Raw genomic sequence first — 22473 nt, forward strand, 5'->3', positions numbered from 1 at the left:
AGCAAAAGCTCAATCTTAATAAGATGCTTAACAACTCATATGAACTGGCGGTCAGCTAGGCAAATTTGGGGTGGTCTAGTTTTTTTCAAAGCGCTGAATTCTCCGATGGGCTCAGATCCGCGGCGCTAAGACCTCTCATTGGTCGTTCATCTGCGGCTCGTTCACAGACTTCCTCAATATACCAAAATCCAAAATTAATTTACAAAGCACTGTTCTTTTAACTCTGGGCTGAATATGAGAAATGTATATAATCTCAGACCATGGGTGATCAATTTTATTCAATATTATAATACTTTAATCATTTCACTCTCAATTTTCAACACCCTCCCATTCTCTCATTTCTATCCTCACACAAATTAGTTATTGTATTCTGATATTGGAAACTAATTGAGACTATCACATCACGAGATAATGGCCAACCTTCTCAAAAACATTCTCATCCTAGGTGGATCATATGCTGGAGTCAGTACAGCACATAGAATACTAAAGCAATCAGCCAAAGCTGGACTCGCCATCAAGATCACCTTAGTTTCACCAAACACCCATGTATACTGGAATCTTGCAGCCACAAGAGCAATTGTACCTGGAGGAATGCCAGATGAGAAAGTTTTCGCATCCATAGCTACAGGATTTAAGCAATACACTGCTGATAAATTCGAATTTATTGTCGGTACCGCTGAGGGATTGGACGTGGAGAACAAAACAGTTGTTGTTTCGAGAGATAGTGAGAGATCGAGTTTGAATTATGACATTCTTATTCTCGCCACGGGCTCAAGACCCAAAGAAGAATCACCTTTCAAGGGCAAGGGTTCATATCAAGAATCACTTGACTTGTTACATGAATGGCAAGCCAAGGTCAAGGATGCATCTTCCATCTATGTAGCTGGGGCTGGAGCGACAGGTATGTTCTTCGTCTATGACCAACCACAAAACCCAATGCTCATATACCCAATTAGGTGTCGAAACGGCTGGCGAGTTAGGTTTTGCATATGGTTCTTCGAAGCAGGTCACTCTGGTAAGTACTTGAACGGAGATTAATGTAATTTCGAGCCTATTTACTAACTCCCATGTACAGATTGCAAGTGGCCCTGTTATACTTGAAGGTACCCCCGCAAGTGTCTCCAAAACAGCCACTAAACAACTTGAAAACCTCCAAGTCAAGATCAAAGTATCCACCAAGGTTTCCGGCACAGCAAAGACACCTGATGGAAAAACCGAAATCACATTATCCAACGGCGAGAAAATCATTACCGACTTGTACATTCCAACCATGGGTCTCATCCCAAACTCTTCATTTATTCCAGAGAAATATCTCAACCCAGCCGGTTTCGCAATGGTGGACCAGTTCTTGAGATTGAAGGATGCTGAAAATGTATGGGTCGTGGGTGATGTGTCGGCTGTTGAACGTCCCCAATATGTGAATACCGACAAACAAAGCACTCATGTTGCGAAGAACATTGTATTGATATTGAAGAACTCCGAGCCTTTGAGCTACAAGGTCGCGGATAAAAGTCAGTCGCCCCCCTCTCTCCCCTCCTTTCCGTCCCCATTCTTTTATCCCCCTTTACTCTTATTTTAATTTCGTCTAAGTATCCTGGTAAACTAACTCTATTATAGATATGTTGGCAGTCCCAGTTGGCAAGAAGGTTGGTACAGGTCATATGGGAGGAATGAAATTCCCTAGCTTCGTAGTCAACATGGTGAAGGGGAAAACTTTATTTACTGAGAAGTTGGCACCTATGGTTAATGGATCTGCCTTTTAGAATGGTTGTATTGACGTTCCTCTCGTAGAGGAGAAGGATTCTCAGGCGTTCTGAAAAATAGGAAAGGAAGATACCCTTTTCTTTTTCCTACTCATTAATATCTAATTATATCGTTCGTTTTGCTATGATAGCAGGGCTCTATGAAGTGATGCTGCTGTGGTTCGAATGATAAGATCTATGATGTGTTTAAATTTTAAGTCGCTCAGGCCGTATCCCCCAATTTACATGAGGCTTTATTATATATATGAAATACTGGTAAAACCATGTTTTAAAGGGACTCGTAGAAATATTGAACGAAAATTATTTTTACATTCAGTCGTACTCAGTGGCGATGATATACGACTGAGGCTCTACGTATCGATAACAACAATCACGTGGTGTTTCTGATGGCCCCACTGTACTGGCCCAAATATTGTGTTTCGAGGATCTTACTGAGTCGCAACATATACAAATTTTGCAACACTTCAATCGCAAAACATATCCTTCAATCTCATATCAAAGCGCTTTGAGAGATCACAAATTTGAGCAAGATACCGATTCTTAACTGGTGTCGTCGGATACTCAAATTATATAATCGTACACATCTTCCATTCACGCATTACTCTACACCGTAGAATCAGTAGAATCATCCTTTGGAACACGCACATACAGTCCGAATCTCTATCCCGCGACCGAGAATGTTGCCATCGAGCGATGCGCCCAAAATTTCCATGAAAGGTTTCTCCTTGGGCGCAGGATCTAAAAATGGCCCGGCGAAATCAAATGGTAGGCCGCAGCCTAAATCGGGGTTGGGAAAGCGGCCTAGAAGCACCTTTGCGCATGATGACGAAGATTCAGATAATTCAGATAATGGCACAAGCGCGAGAAGGGTAAAGCATGAGGTTGTTACTGGGTTTGCGGATGGAGGCGTTATTAGAGAAGGAGATGAGAAGAGAGTGGCTGCGCCACTGGTCATTCCGAAACAAGAGAATAAAGATTGGAAGGGGGAAGCGAGAGAGAGAAAAGGAAGAGGGAGGAATTTATTGCCAGAGGAGGAGCAGAGGAGGAGAGCTGGAGAAGATAATGAAGAAAAGGCAGATGTTGTGAATGGGAATGATGGGGAGATAAAATGGGGATTGACTGTGAAGACTAAAGTCAAGGAGGAGTTAATCGATAGCGAGCGAACCATTGAACAGACGATGCAAGTGGCGGAAGTGGAAGATAAGCCAAATATAAAAACGGAAGATGAGCTGGCAATCGAGGCATTAATGGGGGTGGAGTCAAAACGAAATGGGCCAGACTTGATCATTGCTTCTGTTAATGAAAACGGAAATGATATGGCCACAGAAGAAGATGCCTACAAGAGAGCTATTGCATCAGCACCGGATGTTTCGACATTAGAGGATTATGATGCGGTGCCGGTGGAAGAATTCGGTGCCGCGCTATTAAGAGGAATGGGATGGGATGGCAAAGAAAGAAAAGGCGGTGGAAAGGAGGCGAAGAGGAGGCAGAATTTACTAGGCTTGGGAGCAAAGGAACTGAAAGATGCAGAGGAATTAGGGGCCTGGGTTCAGAAGACCGACGCTAAAAGGTTGCGACCTGGGGGCTCGTCTCATTCACATAGAGGAAGTGATAGGGATAAGAAGAAAATGGGTGATTACGCTAGGGAGAGAGATGAGAGAAGTCATCGTAGAGATAGAGATGAGGGCCGTGACCGGGAGAGGGAAAGAGATCGTCATCATGATCGTGACAGATCGTATAGGAGAGATAGAGATGATCATAGAGAGCGCAGGAGTCGATAAATCGTTTGGACGTAGTGCACGGAAGAACGGATATTTCCACATCATCGGCGTCACACAAGATTCGTGTATAGTAATAGCATATGGTAGGCGGCAAGACATAAAGATTTTTCATTGATGATGCACTGTAAGGATACATTATAGAACGGTGTTCCGACGGCCGAGGGTAGCGGATTTGGGGACATCTCGATAAACTTGTTTTGCCAATGTTACATGTTGCTATCCATCGAAAGATGTCTTTTTACAACTTGCTACACCAATGACCTCTCCACGAACTCGTCATCAGACATTAAATCTTACGTCCGTATCTGTCGGTAGTAAGCATGCATACTAGGTAAATCCTTATACTTGTATTTCACTTGTATATCCAAGATGGCACAGGAATAAGTACCGGATCGTTGTACAAGAATTGTCTCCGGGATCAAAACATGAACCGGAATCCCGCAATCGTACCATTTTTATTTGGAAAATCAAAGCAGTCGATCGAGACTTCTAGTAAGGGAGTTTCAAAGATTCAAGACGGAGAATGAAACGTTCTGTTTAATCTCATCACATGCGAATATGGTCGCACAAACATCAAGAGGCGGTTGGTAGTACCTTCCGTTTCTACTAATTTATTTTATCCGCTATGGTAGTTCTACAGGCTCATGCAGGCTGCTATTAGCAACTTCTGCAATCTTACATATCGATCAGCATGTCCATTTCTTGAATCGTCCCTAGCTCCGTCAACCATCATACAAGTGTCTCGGGGCTGAGCGACACCATATGTTACATAAAGCAGGAAAATTGACCCTTTCTTTATTTATCTCTCTCTTCCAACTTCGAACCTCAAGCTTTTGAGTCATTTCTATCAACCATGGACTACTCCACGGGTACAATCTTGGGGTATTCTACAAAATCGGCAGTCATAGCTATCTTGGGCTCTTATGTCATCTATGCCATTGTCAACAGTTTAATACAATCACAGCATCGTCGAAGTAAAGCTAGGAAGCTTGATTGCGAAAGTCCAGCCGCCCAAAAGAATAATCTTCCTTTAGGTATCGATCAAGTGACTCGAGCTCTTAATTCTCTCGCGGTGAAGAATTTCCCTCTCGACACCCAAAAGAAATTCGAAGAAGTAGATGCTCTTACGTACAGCAATTCAATTCTCGGCAACGATGGCTTCGCAACTATTGACGAAAACAACATCAAAGCGATGCTTGGAACACAATTTCCAGACTTCGATCTAGGTGCTCAAAGGATTGATAATTTCAAGCCATTCTTGGGACCTGGTATATTCGCACAAGATGGAAAAGATTGGGAACGATCGAGGGCACTTATGAGGCCACAATTTGCAAGGGATAACTTGAGTGATTTGGAAATGGAAGAAAGACATGTCAAGGTCTTGCTGAAGGCTCTACCTGAAATCGAAAAAGATGGCTGGTCGGGCGAAATAGATATTCAACCGTTACTATTCCGATTCACATTAGATACGGCAACGGAGTTTCTTTTGGGTCAGAGTGTTGAGAGTCAGCTTGCGGGAATACAAACTACCCTTGGTATCAAGGGTGAGGAGACAGATGCCGACGCCTTTGCAAGAGAATTCGACATTGGCAATATGGGCTTGACAAAGAGGTCGAAATTTGCTCCCTATAGTGTGGGTACACTTCAATTTTTTGAATTTATGTCTGCAACCCCCAGAGCAGGTTAAATGTTAATGTTTTGGAACCCTTTAATGTCACAATGCAGCCCAAATTATCTACCTGTCCCCATCAAAGCTCCCCTACGATAGCCTTACTGACTATCTCAAATTCTAGTGGCTGGTGTGGCCAAGTGGTTTCAGGAAGGCCATCAAAACTTGCCATCGAGTCATTGATCGAATTGTTGCCGAAAATCTCGAGAAGATGAAAGCAGCCGGAGAGGTCAGCGATTCAGACCACTACGTTTTTCTCGAAGCTTTAGCAGAGCAAACTCGGGATCCAATAGAACTACGTGCACAGGTCATGAACATCCTCCTCGCAGGTCGGGATACCACAGCATCTCTTCTTGGATTTACTATACTCAAACTAGCCCGAGATGCTAAATGCTACCGAAAATTGCGAGAGATAGTCTTGGAAGAATTCGGCACTTTCAATGAGCCGAAAAATATCACGTTTATGCATATCAAGACTTGTAAATATCTTCAGTGGATTCTGAACGAAACATTAAGATTGTATCCGCTAGTGCCATGGAACTTCAGAGTGGCGAATAAAGATACTACGTTGCCACGTGGTGGTGGTAAGGATGGGAAGAGCAAGGTTTTTGTGAAAAAGGGTACAGTGGTGGAGTATAGTGTTTTTGCGTTGCATAGACGAGAAGACCTTTGGGGTGAGGACGCGAATGAGTTTAAGCCGGAGAGATGGGAAGGAAGGAAAGTAGGTTGGGAATATTTGCCGGTATGTTACGATGCGTGATTTCTATTACTGTTCCTTTACTCCTCCCCTTCCCCAAAAGCGTTTTTTCCATTAATATAGACATTGAACCGCTCTATCGAGCTCGCAAGCTCCCTTGACACATTTCAATCTTCTTCGATTTTTCTCACATGACAACGCTTTCCAATGTTTAATACTCTTACAAGTAAAAACCCTTACTAACACAAAACTACAGTTCAATGGTGGCCCTCGCATCTGCCTAGGCCAACAATATGCACTCACAGAAGCCAGTTTCTTTCTCATCAGATTACTGCAGAAATTTGATCAGATAGAAAGTGTTGACATGGAGGAAGTTACGTTTAATTTGACGTTGACTATGTGTAGTGGCAATGGGGTTAAGATTAAGTTGCATGAGGCCGGGTTGTGAATGCGGGGTGGTTGTTTCGGAGAAGAGTGGGAATATAGATATCAGCTGAACGGTAAGAGAGGGGGGAGTGTAGGTCCTGTTGTTACATCAACTATGGCTCTCACGATTGGAGGACTTCTGTGGAGAGTTGAAATTTTGGTAATCGTCTGCCAATTTTTATATACATATCTTCAGTCCAGCTGACTGTATTTGAATCTGTACGCCATCGTATTTCTTGACAAACTACCAGCACATCTGCAAACTGCCAATATTTGAATTCGAAGTATATTTCGCTCTGCCTCAAACATTGAGTGAATAAAAATACTCTAGTATCCATATAAGTCAACTAAAGCATTGAATTGATCTCAATTGACATGGTGAGACGGGAACAATTTTTTGATAAAATTGCCCTTGCAGCAGCACAACCAATGATACAAAGATTTTATCGCCCTGAGGTTTGTCATTATATAGTACAGCATATTCAGAGTACGACGACTCTATCATCTTTATCAAAGGAATCTAGTAAATCTAATCCCCCAGTTTATGCACCGAGTTTCTTAGCTGCATCAAACGCATGGCCAAACGATGTCTTGTTATCAACCTTGCCTGCGCCAGGCCCATCCAACAACTTTCTGGCTCTCAGCTCAAATGCCTCAATCATCTTCGGTGCTACCTGGGGCGCAACCGCTTTACTCAACGCTGTATACAACGGATTCGCGAACTGAAACTCGATAACCAAGTTCACCTCTGTTTGTTCCCTCGCATCATGTTCCGTTTTATCAGTTTGTGGTTGACCACTCGGTGGTTTATAATGGAAAGGTTTCAATGACCAGCGCGTATTGAGACTTTGGAATATACTGTTGGCAGAAGCGGATTTATGGTATGTTTCTGAATGATGAGGAACTTTGGATTCAGGAATGGAAGTTGCAGCATCCCCGCCAAGTGCTTCGACGATAGTGCCTGGAACGCAGAGAAGCTTGGAAGTAAAGGTTTCTTCAACGCCAGCCCAGCCGACGGTGAGATTTGCTTCAGCCGGCCATTTTTTACCCGTGGAATCGGGTGCGGACCATTTTGTTACAACGGAGGAGGTGCAGTAGGGAACGAAGGTCGAGTAGCTGTCTACGTCGGCGATTAGGCTGTAGAGGGATGAGGATTTATAGGGCAGAATTCGCTTTTCCGTTAGAATCTGCGGTTCGCTGCCGGGGAGGGTTATGAATGTTCGTTGGGTTGAGGGGGCAATTGTGCGAAAAGCGGATGTTGGACGTAGGCTACGGAGCATGCCTCTTATTGGAATCGACATTTTGAGGTGACGGTATTTGATACGGCTGCGGGGTAGGAGGAAAGCAATTGAGAGGATTATGAATGGGTTGTTGATTTCAATTGAAATTGTATGATTTCGAACTTCATATTTTATCAATTGGCCACAAGAATTGAAGTGACCTGAAAAGTTGGGAGCTCTGGTAGTACTTGGGCCCTACGGCTTTGATGTCCTCCAATTATCATAAGCGTCATTGAAAAATTCTGCCAAAATAAGTATTCACCGCCTTTCATGATCTAGAATTGGAGTTATTGTCTTGTTTTCTTGTTTTTGGAGAGCAACTCGAAGAACTTGTACATTTTATTCAATTGGATTTTTAAATGTTTACCTTCACATATCTCCCTTGATTGTCATATTCTCTAACTATGACTTCCCCTTCTCCAACTTCGAATTCGTTCAATAATTCAATCGATAATGTAACAACGGAAAGTTACCGGATCGGATATACTATGCTGTGTGATACTGCTGTGTCGACTTATATTCCAGCACTTAGTTCTTGGACAACTTTCACTCCGGCAACATGTTCGTATAATAGATCTCTCACTGCTGCTGCTTCTGCGACTTCTCCATTGTCTATCACTGCCACAGAAATTACAACTCCATCGCCTCAAGAAACACCTTTAAGTGATGTATCCACCGTCACCGAATTCAGTAGCACCATGTCAACTACGACCGTCACCGGTAGTCTGAGTACAAGTTCCCAAACGAGCAATGCGCCAAAAGAGACCTTTGGGTTTGAAATGTCTGGCTTCACGAGTCTGGCTTGGATACTTTACTTCAGCTACAAATTCCTTCATCGATGAGTGAAAGGCGTGATAAATTCAATACCGGTGAAGGATTTCATACATCATCGACAATGACGTCAGTCGAGCGAAAAACAAATTCACATTGAAGTCAACTTTTGAATGCACCTACGGAATGATATCGATCAAATACCCAATATATTAACGAGCGCATATAACTTCATTGTCGCATAACTTTTCGATATATTTGAGGCTCTCGTCGTACCTTCCCGCCGAGTTTACGGGATATTCGGATTACTTTCTTCCATGGCATCATATGGTCTGATTGGAGCGGATAAACATGGATAAATCGTCGCGGGGTCAATGCCAGAGTGGGGTGATATGACCGACCCATTCAACAGCTTGAAACTACACATCTCTTTTTCAATCCTTCAACTCGATTCTTCAATTTACAAAACAAAAAGGACTGAAATTCGACAATTACCTGGTGTAATAATCCTCAGACACAATGGCAGATATATCAGGAAAAAGCGTAAGAAATACTAAATATCTCCGTCTGTTATTCAAAGCTTCTTTCTAACGATCTTGTCTCTTATAGAACAAATCATTCGTTCTCGAAAAGCCTTTCTCTGTTAAATTCGAAGAGAGACCAGTTCCCAAGCTCGAATCGGAACACGATGTTCTCATTGCCATAAACTATACCGGTATCTGTGGATCCGATGTTCATTACTGGGTTGAAGGAGCAATCGGTCCCTATGTTGTGAAAGATCCTATGATTCTTGGCCACGAGTCTGCAGGTACAATTGTTAGCGTCGGCTCTGCAGTCAAAACTCTGAAGGTTGGAGATCGTATTGCCCTTGAGCCTGGGTATCCATGCCGTCGTTGTCCAGCTTGTCTTTCGGGTCATTATAATCTGTGCCCTGAGATGCACTTTGCGGCCACCCCTCCTATCGATGGTACTCTTACAGGGTTCTATTCTTCTCCAGAGGATTTCTGTTACAAACTACCTGAACATGTATCGCTTCAAGAAGGTGCTCTGCTTGAGCCTCTTGCTGTAGCAGTCCACATTTGCAAACAAGCTGTTATTACCCCAGGACAATCTGTCGTGGTAATGGGAGCAGGTCCCGTCGGTCTATTATGTATGGCAGTAGCTCGTGCATACGGAGCTTCCATCATCGTCGCAGCAGATATCCAACCTAGCCGTCTCGAATTCGCGAAATCATTTGCCGCTACCCACACCTTTACTCCTCAACGCGTCTCCGCTGCAGAGAACGCCGCAACTCTGAAATCTGAAATTGGACTTCCAGAAGGCGCAGATGTTGTCATAGATGCCAGCGGAGCAGAACCCTCCATCCAAACCTCTATAAATGTCGTTCGTCGTGGAGGAACATATGTCCAAGGAGGAATGGGCAAAGCAGACATCAATTTCCCAATTATGGAATTGTGCACTAAGGAAATCACTGCAAAGGGAAGTTTCAGATATGGAAGTGGTGACTATGCATTGGCTCTTCAATTGGTTAGTACAGGGAAGGTAGATGTAAAGAAGTTGATTACTGGCGAAGTGCAATTTGAGGATGCGGAGGAGGCTTTCAAGAGTGTGAAGGAAGGAAAGGGAATTAAGGTCTTGATTAAGGGACCCAATGAAAAGTAAATGTTATGGATTGAGCATGTTGTAGCGTAGGAGTCGGAGTACGAAGAGTGTAAGTGTTTTGGGATACGGAGGGTCATGAACGATGAGGGTTCAGGATATCACATCTAAAGTTCTAAAAACGAAAATAGGGGAATCTTGTTCTTGGCAAGTGTATTTATTGTATATAATTAACTGATGAATATATGTCCTCTGTACTCGCATAGCTGTCCATCGAAACTTCTCTTGAGCTGTCTTGTGACCACCTAGGGTGTTCGGATGGGATACAGGTACAACTATCCGAAAATAAGACTTCATGGTTCCAGCCTACGAGAGATGAATGTACTTGTCTGATCTGTATGCATCTTCTACCAAGAATTGAGATTTAACAGTATCGAAAGACAGATCTTTGTATTTGATCTATTTCATGAACGAATCCCCGCCTAGCACCAATCCATCATAAAAATCCTCATATAATCATTACTGCGACCCTAGGAAACAATACCTATTTATCCTCTCAGCGGAAAAGAAGAAAGAAACTTAGTAGAAGAAACTCAGGAGACTGGCTCTTCTCGAATCCCCTAAACCATCCCCAAATACCTGACTCCAATCTTCGTATCCGCCTTCGCACCCTGAACTCCCACCTTAACCATCTCTCCGGGCACCACATCCACCAAATTATCCTCAAACACCACCTCTTCGTCATCGCACTCTAGCGCCACCCCCTTCACCGGAACCTCGCTGCTAATATCCACCGTCTTCGCATCTTCCGACAAACGGACACGCAAATCCGTGGGTTTTTGCAAATGTACGTATTTTAGCGGCTCGGGCCAATTGACGTAGCGAGCGATGTGCACGCCGTCTTGGATAAGATATGCGGCGACCACGGTGCGGGATTCTTCATCTGAATTGGGGGTTTGCACGGGGACATCCAGTGCGATGATTTCCGTGGAGCGGTTTTCGGGTAGGAGGAGAGAGGAGGCGATGGTTTTGGAGTAGGTTTCTTGGCCGGTGATGACGTCGAATGCTTTGACGAGGACGTCGGCTGTGATGTCTTCGAGACCTAGATTTGAACCCCAGATTTCGATTTGGGTTTTCTTGGTGAGATGGGCACGGGTGTATTTATCTTTGGGGGTGATGTGTTCTTTGCGTGTGATACCTAGGGAAATAGGTGCCATTTCACGTTTGACGGTATAATAGGCGTGTTTTGGTCGGAGATAGTAGTCGACGATTGCCCAGGATGTCACAGGCCAGCAATCGTTGATTTGCCATACTAGGGCACCTCCACAGTATTCTCTACTAGGACCTTTCCATTGGCGTTTCCATAGTCGATAGGCGCTAGCTAGACACTCGGCTTGCATGAGCTGAGTGGAATAGATGAATTGCTCGAGGGGGTCAGGAGCGTAGCGGAAATTTTCGACGAGATAAAGAGCGATACGGCGCTCGTGCCCATCGGCTTTGTTGTGGAAATCGACCGTGGAGGATTGGGCAAAACGGTCGGGATCGTCTTTGCCGAGTGGAAGAAATGCTTCTATAGTTTTAATATTTGGGAATGCTTCCATGCCGAATTCTGAGACGAAGCGTCCAACGAGCTTGTCGAAGTTTTGATACTTTTCTTGAGAACCGTGCCATACATTCCACTGATGCAAATCACCAACGGTAGGATCAGTGGTTTTCTTTCCACCCCATGGACTACCATAGTGATAGTATGTATCTGGAATTAGTTCGGTGCAAGCATCGACTAAAATCTTCTCATATATGTATCTTGCTGGAAAATTGGTCTTCAACCAACTCTCCGAATCCTTGTTGTCAAAGTCGTAAGTGAGACCTTCCGATTCTTGATATTGGTAATCTTCGTTGTTGCCAGCCCAGATAACGATGGATGGATGGTGTCGAAGAAGCTTGACATTCTCCTCAGCTTCTCTCTTCACGGAAGAGAGAAAGTCTGGGAAAGCAGGGTAATTTCCACAACCGAACATGAAATCTTGCCATACTAGAATACCCAATTCATCGCATGCATCATAAAAGGCTTGCTCCTCAAATATTCCACCACCCCAGACTCGAATCATAAACTGATTCCCGTCTGCTACCAGCTTAACCCAATCATAATACTTTTCTTTGCTGATGCGGGGAATGAAGTTGTCGGCGGGGATCCAGTCACTGCCGCCACAGAATATTGGAATGTTGTTGATTCTGAAAAAGAACGATGTTCCTGGCTGGTCTTTCAAAGGATCCTGCACTAGCTCTGCTCGACGCAACCCAAACTTCTTAGTTTGTGTTGATATACTTTTATCATTGTGGATTAAAGTTGCAGTGAGATCATATAATGGCTGTTCACCATATCTGATCGGAAACCATAGTGAAGGGTCTTCAACCGTAAAGGCATGGGTAGCATGACCATCAGAAGAGGTAACCGTCTTACTTGCAACAAGCTCGCCGTTCAAAGTAATATCAAACTTAACTTGCGATGCTTCACCCTGAACGTCCGCCTTCGCAACGAGTTCCGCAGTTTTTAAGGATTTGTCCACATTGCTTGTGAAATAGACGTCGGAGATGCGGGATGTGAAAAGCTCAAGGTTTATTGGTCGCCATGGCCCACAAGTCATAAGGGTTGGGCCCCAATCCCATCCCTAAATGAGGTCAAATGTCAGTGATCTATAATTCCTCTCCATACAACAATATTTTCACATACCCAGTGATATTGTGCTTTCCGAACAGCAAGTCTAGAAGTATCTCCATTCCAACAGCCCCAATGATGATCCGGATATTTCTCCACTATGGCACATCCTTTGAGATATGCGCTCTCAAATGTGATTTCTAGTTCATTTTCTCCCTCATCTTTTAGGTGAGATGTGATGTCAATTCGTTCAGGTATGAACATATTATCTGTTTTGAGGATTTCCTTTCCATTCAAGAGAACGGTGGCATAAGTATCCAATCCATCAAATGCCAGCACTGCTTTGGTGCCAGCTTTGTCTTCTGATGATATCGTGGGTGATGAAAATGTTGTTCTGTATATCCAGACAGTTTCACCAATCCATTGGACGTCGTTTTCGTTCTTTCCCATGAAAGGATCTTCTATGATGCCATTTGCAATGAGATCCAAATGAACATTCGTGGGAAATTGTGCGACGGGGAGAAATTTAGAATCTTCACTGTCCGCCTGTTTGAAGGTCCAATTTTTATCGATTGGAATTATGGTATGCTCGGGCATATTGGATGAATTTGATGTAGATGCAGTTTGGTGTAAATTATTGTTTGAAAAGGTATGGTCCGTACGCATTGTAGAAGGGGGGCAGAAGTATATTATAGAGGAGTTGGCATGCAGATGATACGATCTATCAGCAACATCAAAGGAATGATGCTCTTCTTATATCTGAGCATTGATTAGCTCTCTGACTTGGGTGACAAGTAGCAAGTTCAAGAAGTTTTGTAAATTCATGGATCCCATATGTGAGGTTTCGGAGCTCCAAAATGGGATTACTACATGCGGGGTCTTCATCCCGCGTTTGACAAAGATTGGGTATTAAGTTGTCTTCTAGGATAAGAAGGAAGGGATGATGTTTCTTGCGGCCAATACTGCCCAATCTGATTGGTCGTTTGCACACTTTTGCAACATCTGCGCAAGACTAGGGACACTCGGGAATCCATTTATTCTGCATGTACGGAGAAGAAACGAGGAGTTGTGATCATACAGTACCTGATGTTAGATAGATGATTGGTAATTAAGTTGACGAATCAAGGAAGCTATTCGGACTATCTTCGGAACATAACCTCGGAAGGAGCAAAGCAACTTGGAAGTCATTCTAGAATGCCGAGCATCATGACATTCGTGTCGATTTCTCATTCTACCGATTCCGTACAATCTGGCCATGGAAAACATAACATAGTCGAAGATCCTTAATATCACAAGTTCCTGGTAGATTTCTTGATATCGATGTCGCACAGCCAATAAGGTATGGACTGTGACAAGCACCCTGGTAGGGCTTTCCAAGGACGACTTTCCGGGATACTGTAACATCAAACCCCAAACATTAAAACGCCGTACCTGCAGAACGACGCCGAACTTCTCAAAAAGCTTTGGATATTGTAATGTTGATTGGCGATAGTATCAAGAGCACATGGCAGCCTCAAGAGTCGACTAGTATAACCTTATGCGTTTGACAAGCCATCTATCTACTTTACCCGTTTTGCTTTCTGCGTCCTGATGTGATATAGTGAAATATCACAACCTCAACGTTTATACCGTAGAGGCTTTTGCACTTCCCAATATATCTTGTTGCGTCCTATTTTCTAGCACTAATCGTCCAAATATGATTCTATCGGACAGTTTCGGCAAAGTCCCCATGCAACAGGGCTCGTCGGCTGTCCAAAATAAGGTTTCGGAAGCAGTGCCTCCGCATTTTGCATATGAAGAAAACCTCTGCAACAGCTCAAAGTGGTGATGATGATAAATGCACGTCACAAGCATGGGCAAGAGTTCTGTCCAGGCAGCTGAGATTTGCCGATGCCCCTTAAATTTAATTAAATTGAAGGGCTTGAGAACGACCCTATTTCCCGACTCGTGACGGTGCCTATCTATATCTACCGCAACCGGCGTACTACGGAGTATATATATGCGCGACATGCAACGAGGTTTCATTCACTATTAGATATGTTAAAACCCGACGGATCTATGTACCGCTGCCGCATCGATGGAACCATATATCTTACATTCACATGTTGGCAAAACAGATTCATTGTTGCACAGGCTTCACTGCGCATGCATGACATAAAGAATGTCATTTTCTTAGAGCACTTTCAACGGTAATTACAAAATCTTCCCTGACTATAACAGTGCCGTTCTATTTCCTGTATCCTTTTCTTTTGCCAGTTCTTAGCCTGAAGTCGTCGGATCCATCCTAAGTTAGTCCCCGAAGTTTCGGATCTAGTTTATCATATAGGTACTATCCACTCGTATTCTAAACGGGAGGAATTACTTCGTTTGCATGCAACGTCTCCTCAATATTCTATCCTGTAAACCATATTCGTCAAACTTCTTTCCTAAATGACTGTACGACATCGTTTAGGGCAACCAATGTCACCGGTGTCTGAGGCTATGGCGGATGCTGTGTGGTACTGTTGAATACAAGATACGTACGACTTATCTTGAATATCTCGCATCAGAGCCTCTAGACTAGGCTGTATGCTTACTCCCTTGCCATTCTGAGGTAATAGACTAACATCTATTGCTTCTCGGTGGGGTATATGCGCTCTATCAACCGAGAATGATGCTCATGTGGCCTCTATGCTACCATTTGCAGGAGGAGGTTAGCAAGGAAAGATTGAAACTTGTCAAAACCCCCGCAATATTCTGTCTCATGCTCTGAGGGAAACAACGCCATGTTATTTTTTCACCAATCCCCTCCATCAATATGATATTCCACGGCTTGGCGGCGACCATTTCTCATGGATGAAAGACTCTTGGCTCAATATTACATGCACCTTTCTTTACTTTTGATTCTTAGGAAAAAGGAATAATGACCAGACCAGCCTTGGTCAATCTCAAGAACCTTACTATCGAAGCCGATATTCGACACTCGATGATAAGCAGTGAAGCTACCAGTTTCAACCGGGTTTCCACGTGATGCTGAAGATTCTGCTTCGTATCTAATCCCAATCTCAGTAAACACAATCAAAGAAAAGCTACTCCTCGGCCTTCCTTTAAACGTCTCTCTTTGTGCTGACTAACTATCGTTGGCCAACAATCTGAGATACGACGTGGTTATACCGACGTGTGCAATTCTCGAAATAATAGCTAACACTCTGCTAGCAGATAAACGTATCGATTTGCACCGCTTTTGCTCCAATAAAAATCATCCTCGATTATAATACTAATACAGCTTACCAATAATGACCAAGCATTCTAGATATATTCACAACTCCGATCGGTCGAACTCAAGATGAACTTCCCTTGAAACAAGAGTTTGGTTTCTTGAGTATGCTATCTATTTGGGAGATGGTAGATTTTCACTTGTTAAGAACATAGAAGAGATAAGTGATAGGCTGAATAAGATTCATCATTTATTTTCACCTGTCCTCTACAAGATATAATATGACTGTGATGATATTTTGCCAACATCTCTGAGCATGGGTCTGTTGAATCAATTGCGTATCTTTGAGCACATGAAAAGTCACAATCTGCGGATGATGAATTTTCATGAGGCATGTTTTCCAATTCTAACGAGCCTTCGCTTCTTGTCAGAATAAAGAAAGCCTCCCATCTCAACCTTATTACCAAGCAACAAACCAACCATCTACCTGTCTTGTGTCTGTGTCAAGGATCAGCCCCTGCTAGAAGTATTCCCTTCATACTAGACATCTTCGTTACTCGACTAGCATTGACAGGGCATCTCATCTTCGCTCTCTGATTCTGACTAAGGAAAGACATAACTATCATCATCACTGTCAAGGCCGCGAGAAGCACAGCACGTCACGCAGAGGCAACCACAGTCATCCTCATCCGCATGAATCTTAGGCGCCGCCATCTCACGGGCACTACAGGTCGCCGTAGTTTTGACAGGCTCCTTGTCTCCATCTAAAGGACCATTCTTCCATGGATTCGTTGTTATCCCACAAGCGAGGTATTCGGTGCCGGTGTTGGGATGAATCGGACAGTGACAGAGGTCTTCATTCTCATCTTCCTCGCTACTCTCATCACAATTAGGGCAATACACCTCTCGGAATTCGGGAGTTTCCTCGTCATCTCTGTGATCCTCATAACCATTAGATTCCAGCCAAAGTTCGTCTCTTTTTTCCTGCGTCGCAACAAGAGCTGTCATCAAGTTCAAATCTAACGTACAAAGTTTTTCGATTTTAGAACGATAAATGTTGCTTTTGTCGACGCAGATTTCAGGCCAGATGCTTAGATATTCATCGAGAATTGGGGAAATAGTACGTATTTTATCTTCGTTATACGGAAAGACCATGCGGCAGAGAACTTTAAGTGTAGCTTCCATAAAAATATCCGATTTTTTGGAATCGCCAAGATCTGGGAATTGAAATTGAGGAGGATGTGCATTAGATTTTGGATCCTCGGACTCTGATGCACTTTTTCCCATGACCATGTAAGGAAGTGTGATGCCCGGAGTTGTGTCTTTGGGGCTCGGTTGTGCTTTCGCGGCGGATTCTTCGCTGAACATTGTCAAGAGCTCGGATATTGTACGATGATAGATTGTCTCCGTGGAAAAGTTTACGGGTAACGACGATAGACAAAGCAACAAGTTACATGATTAGAAGATGTCAAGCATATGTACCCTGGCACAAAAGCTTGGAAATTTCTACTAAACATTGGGAATTCTCTAGATGTGTCTCAATACGACCAGCAAGCAGAAAATTATCTCGTGGAATATAGACTTGACTTCCGCCATTGCGTTTTGAATCTGCACAAAGACATTGAAACACCATGGACAACCTCAAACTTACGAGACGTGAATGGAAAAGACTCAATTATACGGAAATGAAACAAGTAAGTACTATGAAAGGGCTCAAAGGGAGGGTACGTGCAGCGTTTGTTCTCAAGGTCGCGTTGATACAAATGTTCTCTTCATACCTATTATGAAATGAGCACCTCCACTACAGCAGTGGCGACGTTCACGATAGCTTTCTAGAAGGTCACTGTGCTATACACGCGAAGGTAGATGGCCTTGTTTAAACTTTTAAGAAACATATATATGAATGAATTCTTCAGGGTTAAGACATCGATGCAAATAGTGCTTTTAGATCCCGCGAGAAGATCATTGTGTTGAGATTTTCTCAAAAGTATTTTGCGGGAGGTCTTTGTATGCCGTAAACGTTTGTAATTGGCCGGACTATATAATCATATGCTCATTATGGTATTGGTGTGATGCAATATTTTTGATTCTCTTTGATACCTGGGGGAGCGTTTCGCCCCCTTCCCCCTGTGAAGGAAAGCGAATAATGAGAAAAAAGCAGAAAAAGTAGAAAAAGAAAAGGAAACAGATAAAAGAACAGTATATACGGTGCATACTATAATATAGCATAGTCATATACTGAATCAGATTGCATATTTATGTTGCGCAATGTAGTCCTACATAGCATATTAGTGCTGTACAATTACATTATTTTGAGGCTCTTTGATATCAGAGGAGAGAGGACTATTCCGCCCTTTGCTCCTGGTGAATAAAAGAGGTAATGAATGAAAGAAGAGAAGAGAAAAATGGAGGGAGGGGGGATGATACTACAGATAGGCTGTAAATCAACGTATGCGACGCGCATTAGAATGGTCCAAAAGTGTCAGTCTTTGTGCTCACATACTCTATTATGTAGGAGAAGTGATTGACTGAGCCAGATATCGTAATTAGACTCTGAGTATTCAAGTACCTTGATTGTCCGATTCATTGTGAGAAATGGAATGATGTGTGTTCAACACTTCGAAGTGACCGGACTCCCCTTCTTTGACCGAACTTGGCCTAGAGATCCAATAAGCACCTTGCCAAACCTACATTTTCATTCAATAATCGATAATTGAACGTAGGATTTAGATCCACACGAAATCGAGTTATTCCCGACGTTGTGGTTGATTTGAATTATATCCATGTATGCTTCCCCTGCTTATCATCTTGATAGACATATTGAATCTAGTTTATTTTCAGGGATTCTTAATTCATGGATGTCATGCGATAAAATGGGGTCGATTAAGAACAAACTATTGTACAAAATCTCCGTTGTGATGGAATTTGACAGTTTTTATGAGCATAACAGCGAGCTCGAGTCCGGGTGCAAGTGCAACTTCGTATCTCATGTGCATTGACTGAGCATGAAATATCCTTCAGAAAGAGATTGAAAGATCGAGGCAAGTTCAAGGACCGTTGTACTTCCCGAAAAGCTGATGTTATCAAATAATTCGGTCCTTGGTCTCGAGAAAGATTGGAGAGCCCGTTAATCCCTCACTTGGCACATGATAATATGAGGTCACACATCTAAGCGGTGATAAGGCCGATTGGATAGGTATAGGCAAAGGCAAGGGCAAGAAACAAGGATTGATAGCTTGGATGCGTCTGGCATTCTCGTGTTTGTTCCGCTATTGCGAGTAACGAGAGTGAGCTCATGTAGGTTAATGTACTTAGTTAAGAGGTAGCTCATGGGCTGAAATGCTTACCACGGAGTCCAAAAAAAGTGATCACGTGTCAGAGTAAGATTTGCCGAATAACCATGAGCTCACCTTCCCTCCAATCACGAATCTTCAATTTTCATAACGATGCTATCCATGAACATGAGCATTTTTTACATCAACCGCATCAACATTCGAGCCCCAGCAAAGCATGCCTGCCTGTACTCGTCGCCTGCTTCTGTGCCGCCGGAGAATTTTGTCGTTAGGCAGAAGTCAATATCACAGATAGCAAGCCACTGATTATATCGTTGATTTCCATTCGTTGTTTCGGTTCCATCACTATCTTCTCCCTAGATTGTTAGGGATACCACCGGCCGCGAATAATCATCATGTAGATGTGAGTATCGATGTCTTCAATATCCTCGATACTCTACCACCATCAAATCCAAATCAGATACAGTCAGATTTTAGTGGTCTCTCTCGCCTGACTTCTATCGCACCGAAATGCTCGGTTCTTACAACGTTGTACTCATGAATCGTCATGGTAAGTCATTACGACATGCCAAGCACATACGATCGGTAGTCGGAAGTTAGAACAAGCTTTTCCAAGCTTTTTCTACAAGTTATGGATAACTGTTGGGCTGGCGCGCAGAAATGAACGGAACATAAGATGACCAGGTCGAAAGAAAGGTAACTGGTGATATCAGCATTCAGTTTGGTGAGACTTATCTCCTGTCAGAAGTCACCGTCTTGAATAGGAAGGTGTGCATGCCGCCATGCTTTGACCCCGGAAAGTATTATCAACATGATGAACTATTGGCTACTTTCCGAAGCTTTCAAACTTTATTTACGAAATTGTGTCAAATCATCAGGGTCTGGCGAACTTCATCAATCATTCTAGAAAGCGAGTCCTCCAATAGTAATTTATCGCGATGGCAATTCTTGGCCTTTCGTCAAACCCTTGAGTATTATGGTTCTTGCCGTTGGTGGAATACTTACTGATTGCATCGAATGCAGTAATAACATAGTTGATACTTGTCTGCATGATCATCATGTTAGCTGCTTAAAGAAGGTGTGAAGGGAACGCCACTTCTACCCCTCCTATGCATTATTTTGGATTGGGTTATTTGATATTTATATACTCTCTCTTCCCATCACAATGGGCTTTTTCAAGTTCATTCATTATTTTTATTTTACAAGACGCCTTGGAGGCTATCACCTTGACTTGATCTCCCCATACATTGCTCAGCATGACTACACCCATGGCAAGTCTCGCCTTGGAAGGTGGTGATCCACGAGATCCTCATCACCCCATAACAGGTGACGCTAAGGCGACTGAACTGGCAATGTTGTCTTCGATCCATGACCCCAGTGTTACTTTCGAGGAATATATATACTGGGCCGAAATCACTCGTGCTGAGGAGAAAATTGCCAATGAGAAGTTTGTTGCGGCTCAAGGACCGAGAAATTGGAAATCCACAATCACAAATCGATTCTCCAAGGGAAAAGGCACAAAAGAATCGTTTGACACTCCACCCGCAACAACCTTAGCTTCAAATGAAAAGGACGGCCTAGACGAGAAGTCTGTTGTTCCTGGTGGACCAGTACAATCGGCTGTTTCGGAAGCTGAGTGGAAGACGGCGAGTCGTGCTGTCCGTACCGCTGGTTGGTCAGGTGTCTTTTATCTCATTACGACTGATATCCTTGGACCTTTCAGTGTTCCTTGGGCCTTTGCTCAAATGGGCTGTAAGTAGAGTAAATATTCAAACATCAAGAACAGTACTAACACAAGCTCCAGATGGACCAGGAATTGCTCTCTACACTGTGTTCGGCGGATTTGCTTTATACTCCGGCTGGCAAATCTTCAGCATCTTTCTTGCTCTGGACTCGGATAAATACCCTGCAAAGTCGTATGCTGACCTGTTCTTCCGTGTTTTTGGTACTTGGGCTCGTCATGGTATCAATATAGCCCAGTGTATCCAACTGCTATTCACTGTATCTATCCTTATTCTCTCCAACGGCCAATCCATTTCACAAATCGCCAAAGGAAATCTTTGCTTTGTTGCTTGTTTGATAGTTTTCATGGCTGCTGGGATGATCTTGGGACAGATTCGTACTCTTCAAAGATTCGGCTGGCTCGCAAACTTCGCAGTTTGGATCAACGTCCTCATCATTTTCATCTGTATGGGTGTCGTAGCTAATTCGCCTCCTAATTATGCTACAGTTGAAGCTAGCTTCGGAGATACGTTCGGCCCAGGACCCATACAAAGGTACGCCGGTACACCGCCGAGTGGTAAAGCAACGGGAGGAGATGGATTTACCGGATCTCTGAATGGTCTTAATCAAGCTGTCTACTCATACGGTGGTGCTATGCTATTCGTTGCTTTCCTCGCCGAAATGCGTCATCCCATGGATTTCTGGAAGGGTCTCATCTGTGCTGATCTATTCATCTACTTTGTGTACATGTTCTTTGGTATCTTCGTTTATTCCTACCAAGGTCAATATTCGTACAATCCTGTCATTCAAGGTCTCTCGCCTTACAACTGGCAAACCGCAGCAAACATTATGAATCTGATCACAGGTCTCATTGCGGCCGTACTCTACGGTAACATCGGTATCAAAGTGGCGTACATTGAAGTTTTTCAAGGTCTTCTCAAAGCACCACCTTTGACCACAAAATCCGGTAAAATCCTCTGGACTGCAATGGTACCCCTATACTGGGCAATCGCTTTCCTTGTCTGCGCTGCCATCCCTCAATTCTCTTACATTTCTGGTCTCGTGGGCGCGCTCTTCATCCTCCAATTCACATACACATTTCCCGCTATTCTCGGGTTTGGATATCAGATCCAAAAAGATGCCATGCTTCCAGGAGAAGAGTCGTTTGATCCTTCAACTGGAACATATAATTATATTGATAGAGGTGTCAAGAGATGGATTAGAGGATACAAGGCCAATTGGTTGTTCAACACGTTTAACCTCATTTACTTCCTTGGGGCTTTGACAACGGCAGCGTTAGGTATATATACTAGTTGTCTTGGCTTGATGAGTGCTTTTGATGGGGCCAGTGCCGCAACTAGTTTTGGTTGCACGCCACCTGTTTAGGCGTGTGGGATCTCTGATTGAAGCATAGAGTCGGTGGTTGGAGTCGCGAGGGTGGATTGACTTGGAGCGTGAAAGGGTGAGGGGTTCAAGATGTATGATACCCATGTGCGGAAAGGAAATTCAAAGTGTCTATGAGAGGCATTGAATCATATTCATGTTGCAAGAGCAATTTTCCAGAGGCAGATGATGTTCGTCGTATGAATATCTAGTGGAGCCACTACTGTTTAGTCGTAC

General features: G+C 43.5%; 10 protein-coding genes across 10 annotated transcripts; 6 read left to right on the forward strand and 4 right to left on the reverse strand.

Moving 5' to 3' along the window:
• Positions 1-411: 411 nt before the first annotated feature.
• Bfra_012296 (putative amid-like mitochondrial oxidoreductase protein) lies at positions 412-1763 on the forward strand (the record flags this gene model as incomplete). The annotated part of the gene is made up of 4 exons (XM_037342613.1): positions 412-901; positions 957-1015; positions 1076-1511; positions 1618-1763. 4 exons carry the CDS (start codon positions 412-414, stop codon positions 1761-1763), a joined length of 1131 nt encoding a protein of 376 aa, XP_037187597.1.
• A 677-nt stretch (positions 1764-2440) lies between these two features.
• Bfra_012297 (putative pre-mrna-splicing factor spp2 protein) lies at positions 2441-3544 on the forward strand (the record flags this gene model as incomplete). The annotated part of the gene is made up of 1 exon (XM_037342614.1): positions 2441-3544. The coding sequence occupies one exon, from the start codon at positions 2441-2443 to the stop codon at positions 3542-3544; it is 1104 nt and encodes a 367-aa protein (XP_037187598.1).
• An 853-nt stretch (positions 3545-4397) lies between these two features.
• Bfra_012298 (putative cytochrome p450 family protein) lies at positions 4398-6385 on the forward strand (the record flags this gene model as incomplete). Its single annotated transcript, XM_037342615.1, has 3 exons — positions 4398-5177; positions 5338-5955; positions 6167-6385. The coding sequence occupies 3 exons, from the start codon at positions 4398-4400 to the stop codon at positions 6356-6358; spliced, it is 1590 nt and encodes a 529-aa protein (XP_037187599.1). The 3' UTR covers positions 6359-6385.
• Positions 6386-6878: 493 nt separating this feature from the next.
• Positions 6879-7637, reverse strand: Bfra_012299 (putative cyclase dehydrase family protein; the record flags this gene model as incomplete). The annotated part of the gene is made up of 1 exon (XM_037342616.1): positions 6879-7637. One exon carries the CDS (start codon positions 7635-7637, stop codon positions 6879-6881), a length of 759 nt encoding a protein of 252 aa, XP_037187600.1.
• A 383-nt stretch (positions 7638-8020) lies between these two features.
• On the forward strand, positions 8021-8458 carry Bfra_012300 (uncharacterized protein; the record flags this gene model as incomplete). The annotated part of the gene is made up of 1 exon (XM_037342617.1): positions 8021-8458. The coding sequence occupies one exon, from the start codon at positions 8021-8023 to the stop codon at positions 8456-8458; it is 438 nt and encodes a 145-aa protein (XP_037187601.1).
• A 448-nt stretch (positions 8459-8906) lies between these two features.
• Bfra_012301 (putative xylitol dehydrogenase protein) lies at positions 8907-10049 on the forward strand (the record flags this gene model as incomplete). The annotated part of the gene is made up of 2 exons (XM_037342618.1): positions 8907-8930; positions 8997-10049. The coding sequence occupies 2 exons, from the start codon at positions 8907-8909 to the stop codon at positions 10047-10049; spliced, it is 1077 nt and encodes a 358-aa protein (XP_037187602.1).
• Positions 10050-10606: 557 nt separating this feature from the next.
• Positions 10607-13308, reverse strand: Bfra_012302 (putative glycoside hydrolase family 2 protein; the record flags this gene model as incomplete). Its single annotated transcript, XM_037342619.1, has 2 exons — positions 10607-12655; positions 12718-13308. 2 exons carry the CDS (start codon positions 13306-13308, stop codon positions 10607-10609), a joined length of 2640 nt encoding a protein of 879 aa, XP_037187603.1.
• A 3133-nt stretch (positions 13309-16441) lies between these two features.
• Positions 16442-17206, reverse strand: Bfra_012303 (uncharacterized protein; the record flags this gene model as incomplete). The annotated part of the gene is made up of 1 exon (XM_037342620.1): positions 16442-17206. The coding sequence occupies one exon, from the start codon at positions 17204-17206 to the stop codon at positions 16442-16444; it is 765 nt and encodes a 254-aa protein (XP_037187604.1).
• Positions 17207-19310: 2104 nt separating this feature from the next.
• Positions 19311-19680, reverse strand: Bfra_012304 (uncharacterized protein; the record flags this gene model as incomplete). The annotated part of the gene is made up of 2 exons (XM_037342621.1): positions 19311-19487; positions 19657-19680. The coding sequence occupies 2 exons, from the start codon at positions 19678-19680 to the stop codon at positions 19311-19313; spliced, it is 201 nt and encodes a 66-aa protein (XP_037187605.1).
• A 707-nt stretch (positions 19681-20387) lies between these two features.
• Bfra_012305 (putative amino acid transporter protein) lies at positions 20388-22239 on the forward strand (the record flags this gene model as incomplete). The annotated part of the gene is made up of 2 exons (XM_037342622.1): positions 20388-20883; positions 20936-22239. The coding sequence occupies 2 exons, from the start codon at positions 20388-20390 to the stop codon at positions 22237-22239; spliced, it is 1800 nt and encodes a 599-aa protein (XP_037187606.1).
• Between the last annotated feature and the right edge of the window lie 234 nt (positions 22240-22473).

This window comes from Botrytis fragariae (genome assembly GCF_013461495.1).
Source record: "Botrytis fragariae strain BVB16 chromosome Unknown tig00000270, whole genome shotgun sequence".
Lineage (NCBI taxonomy): Eukaryota > Fungi > Ascomycota > Leotiomycetes > Helotiales > Sclerotiniaceae > Botrytis > Botrytis fragariae.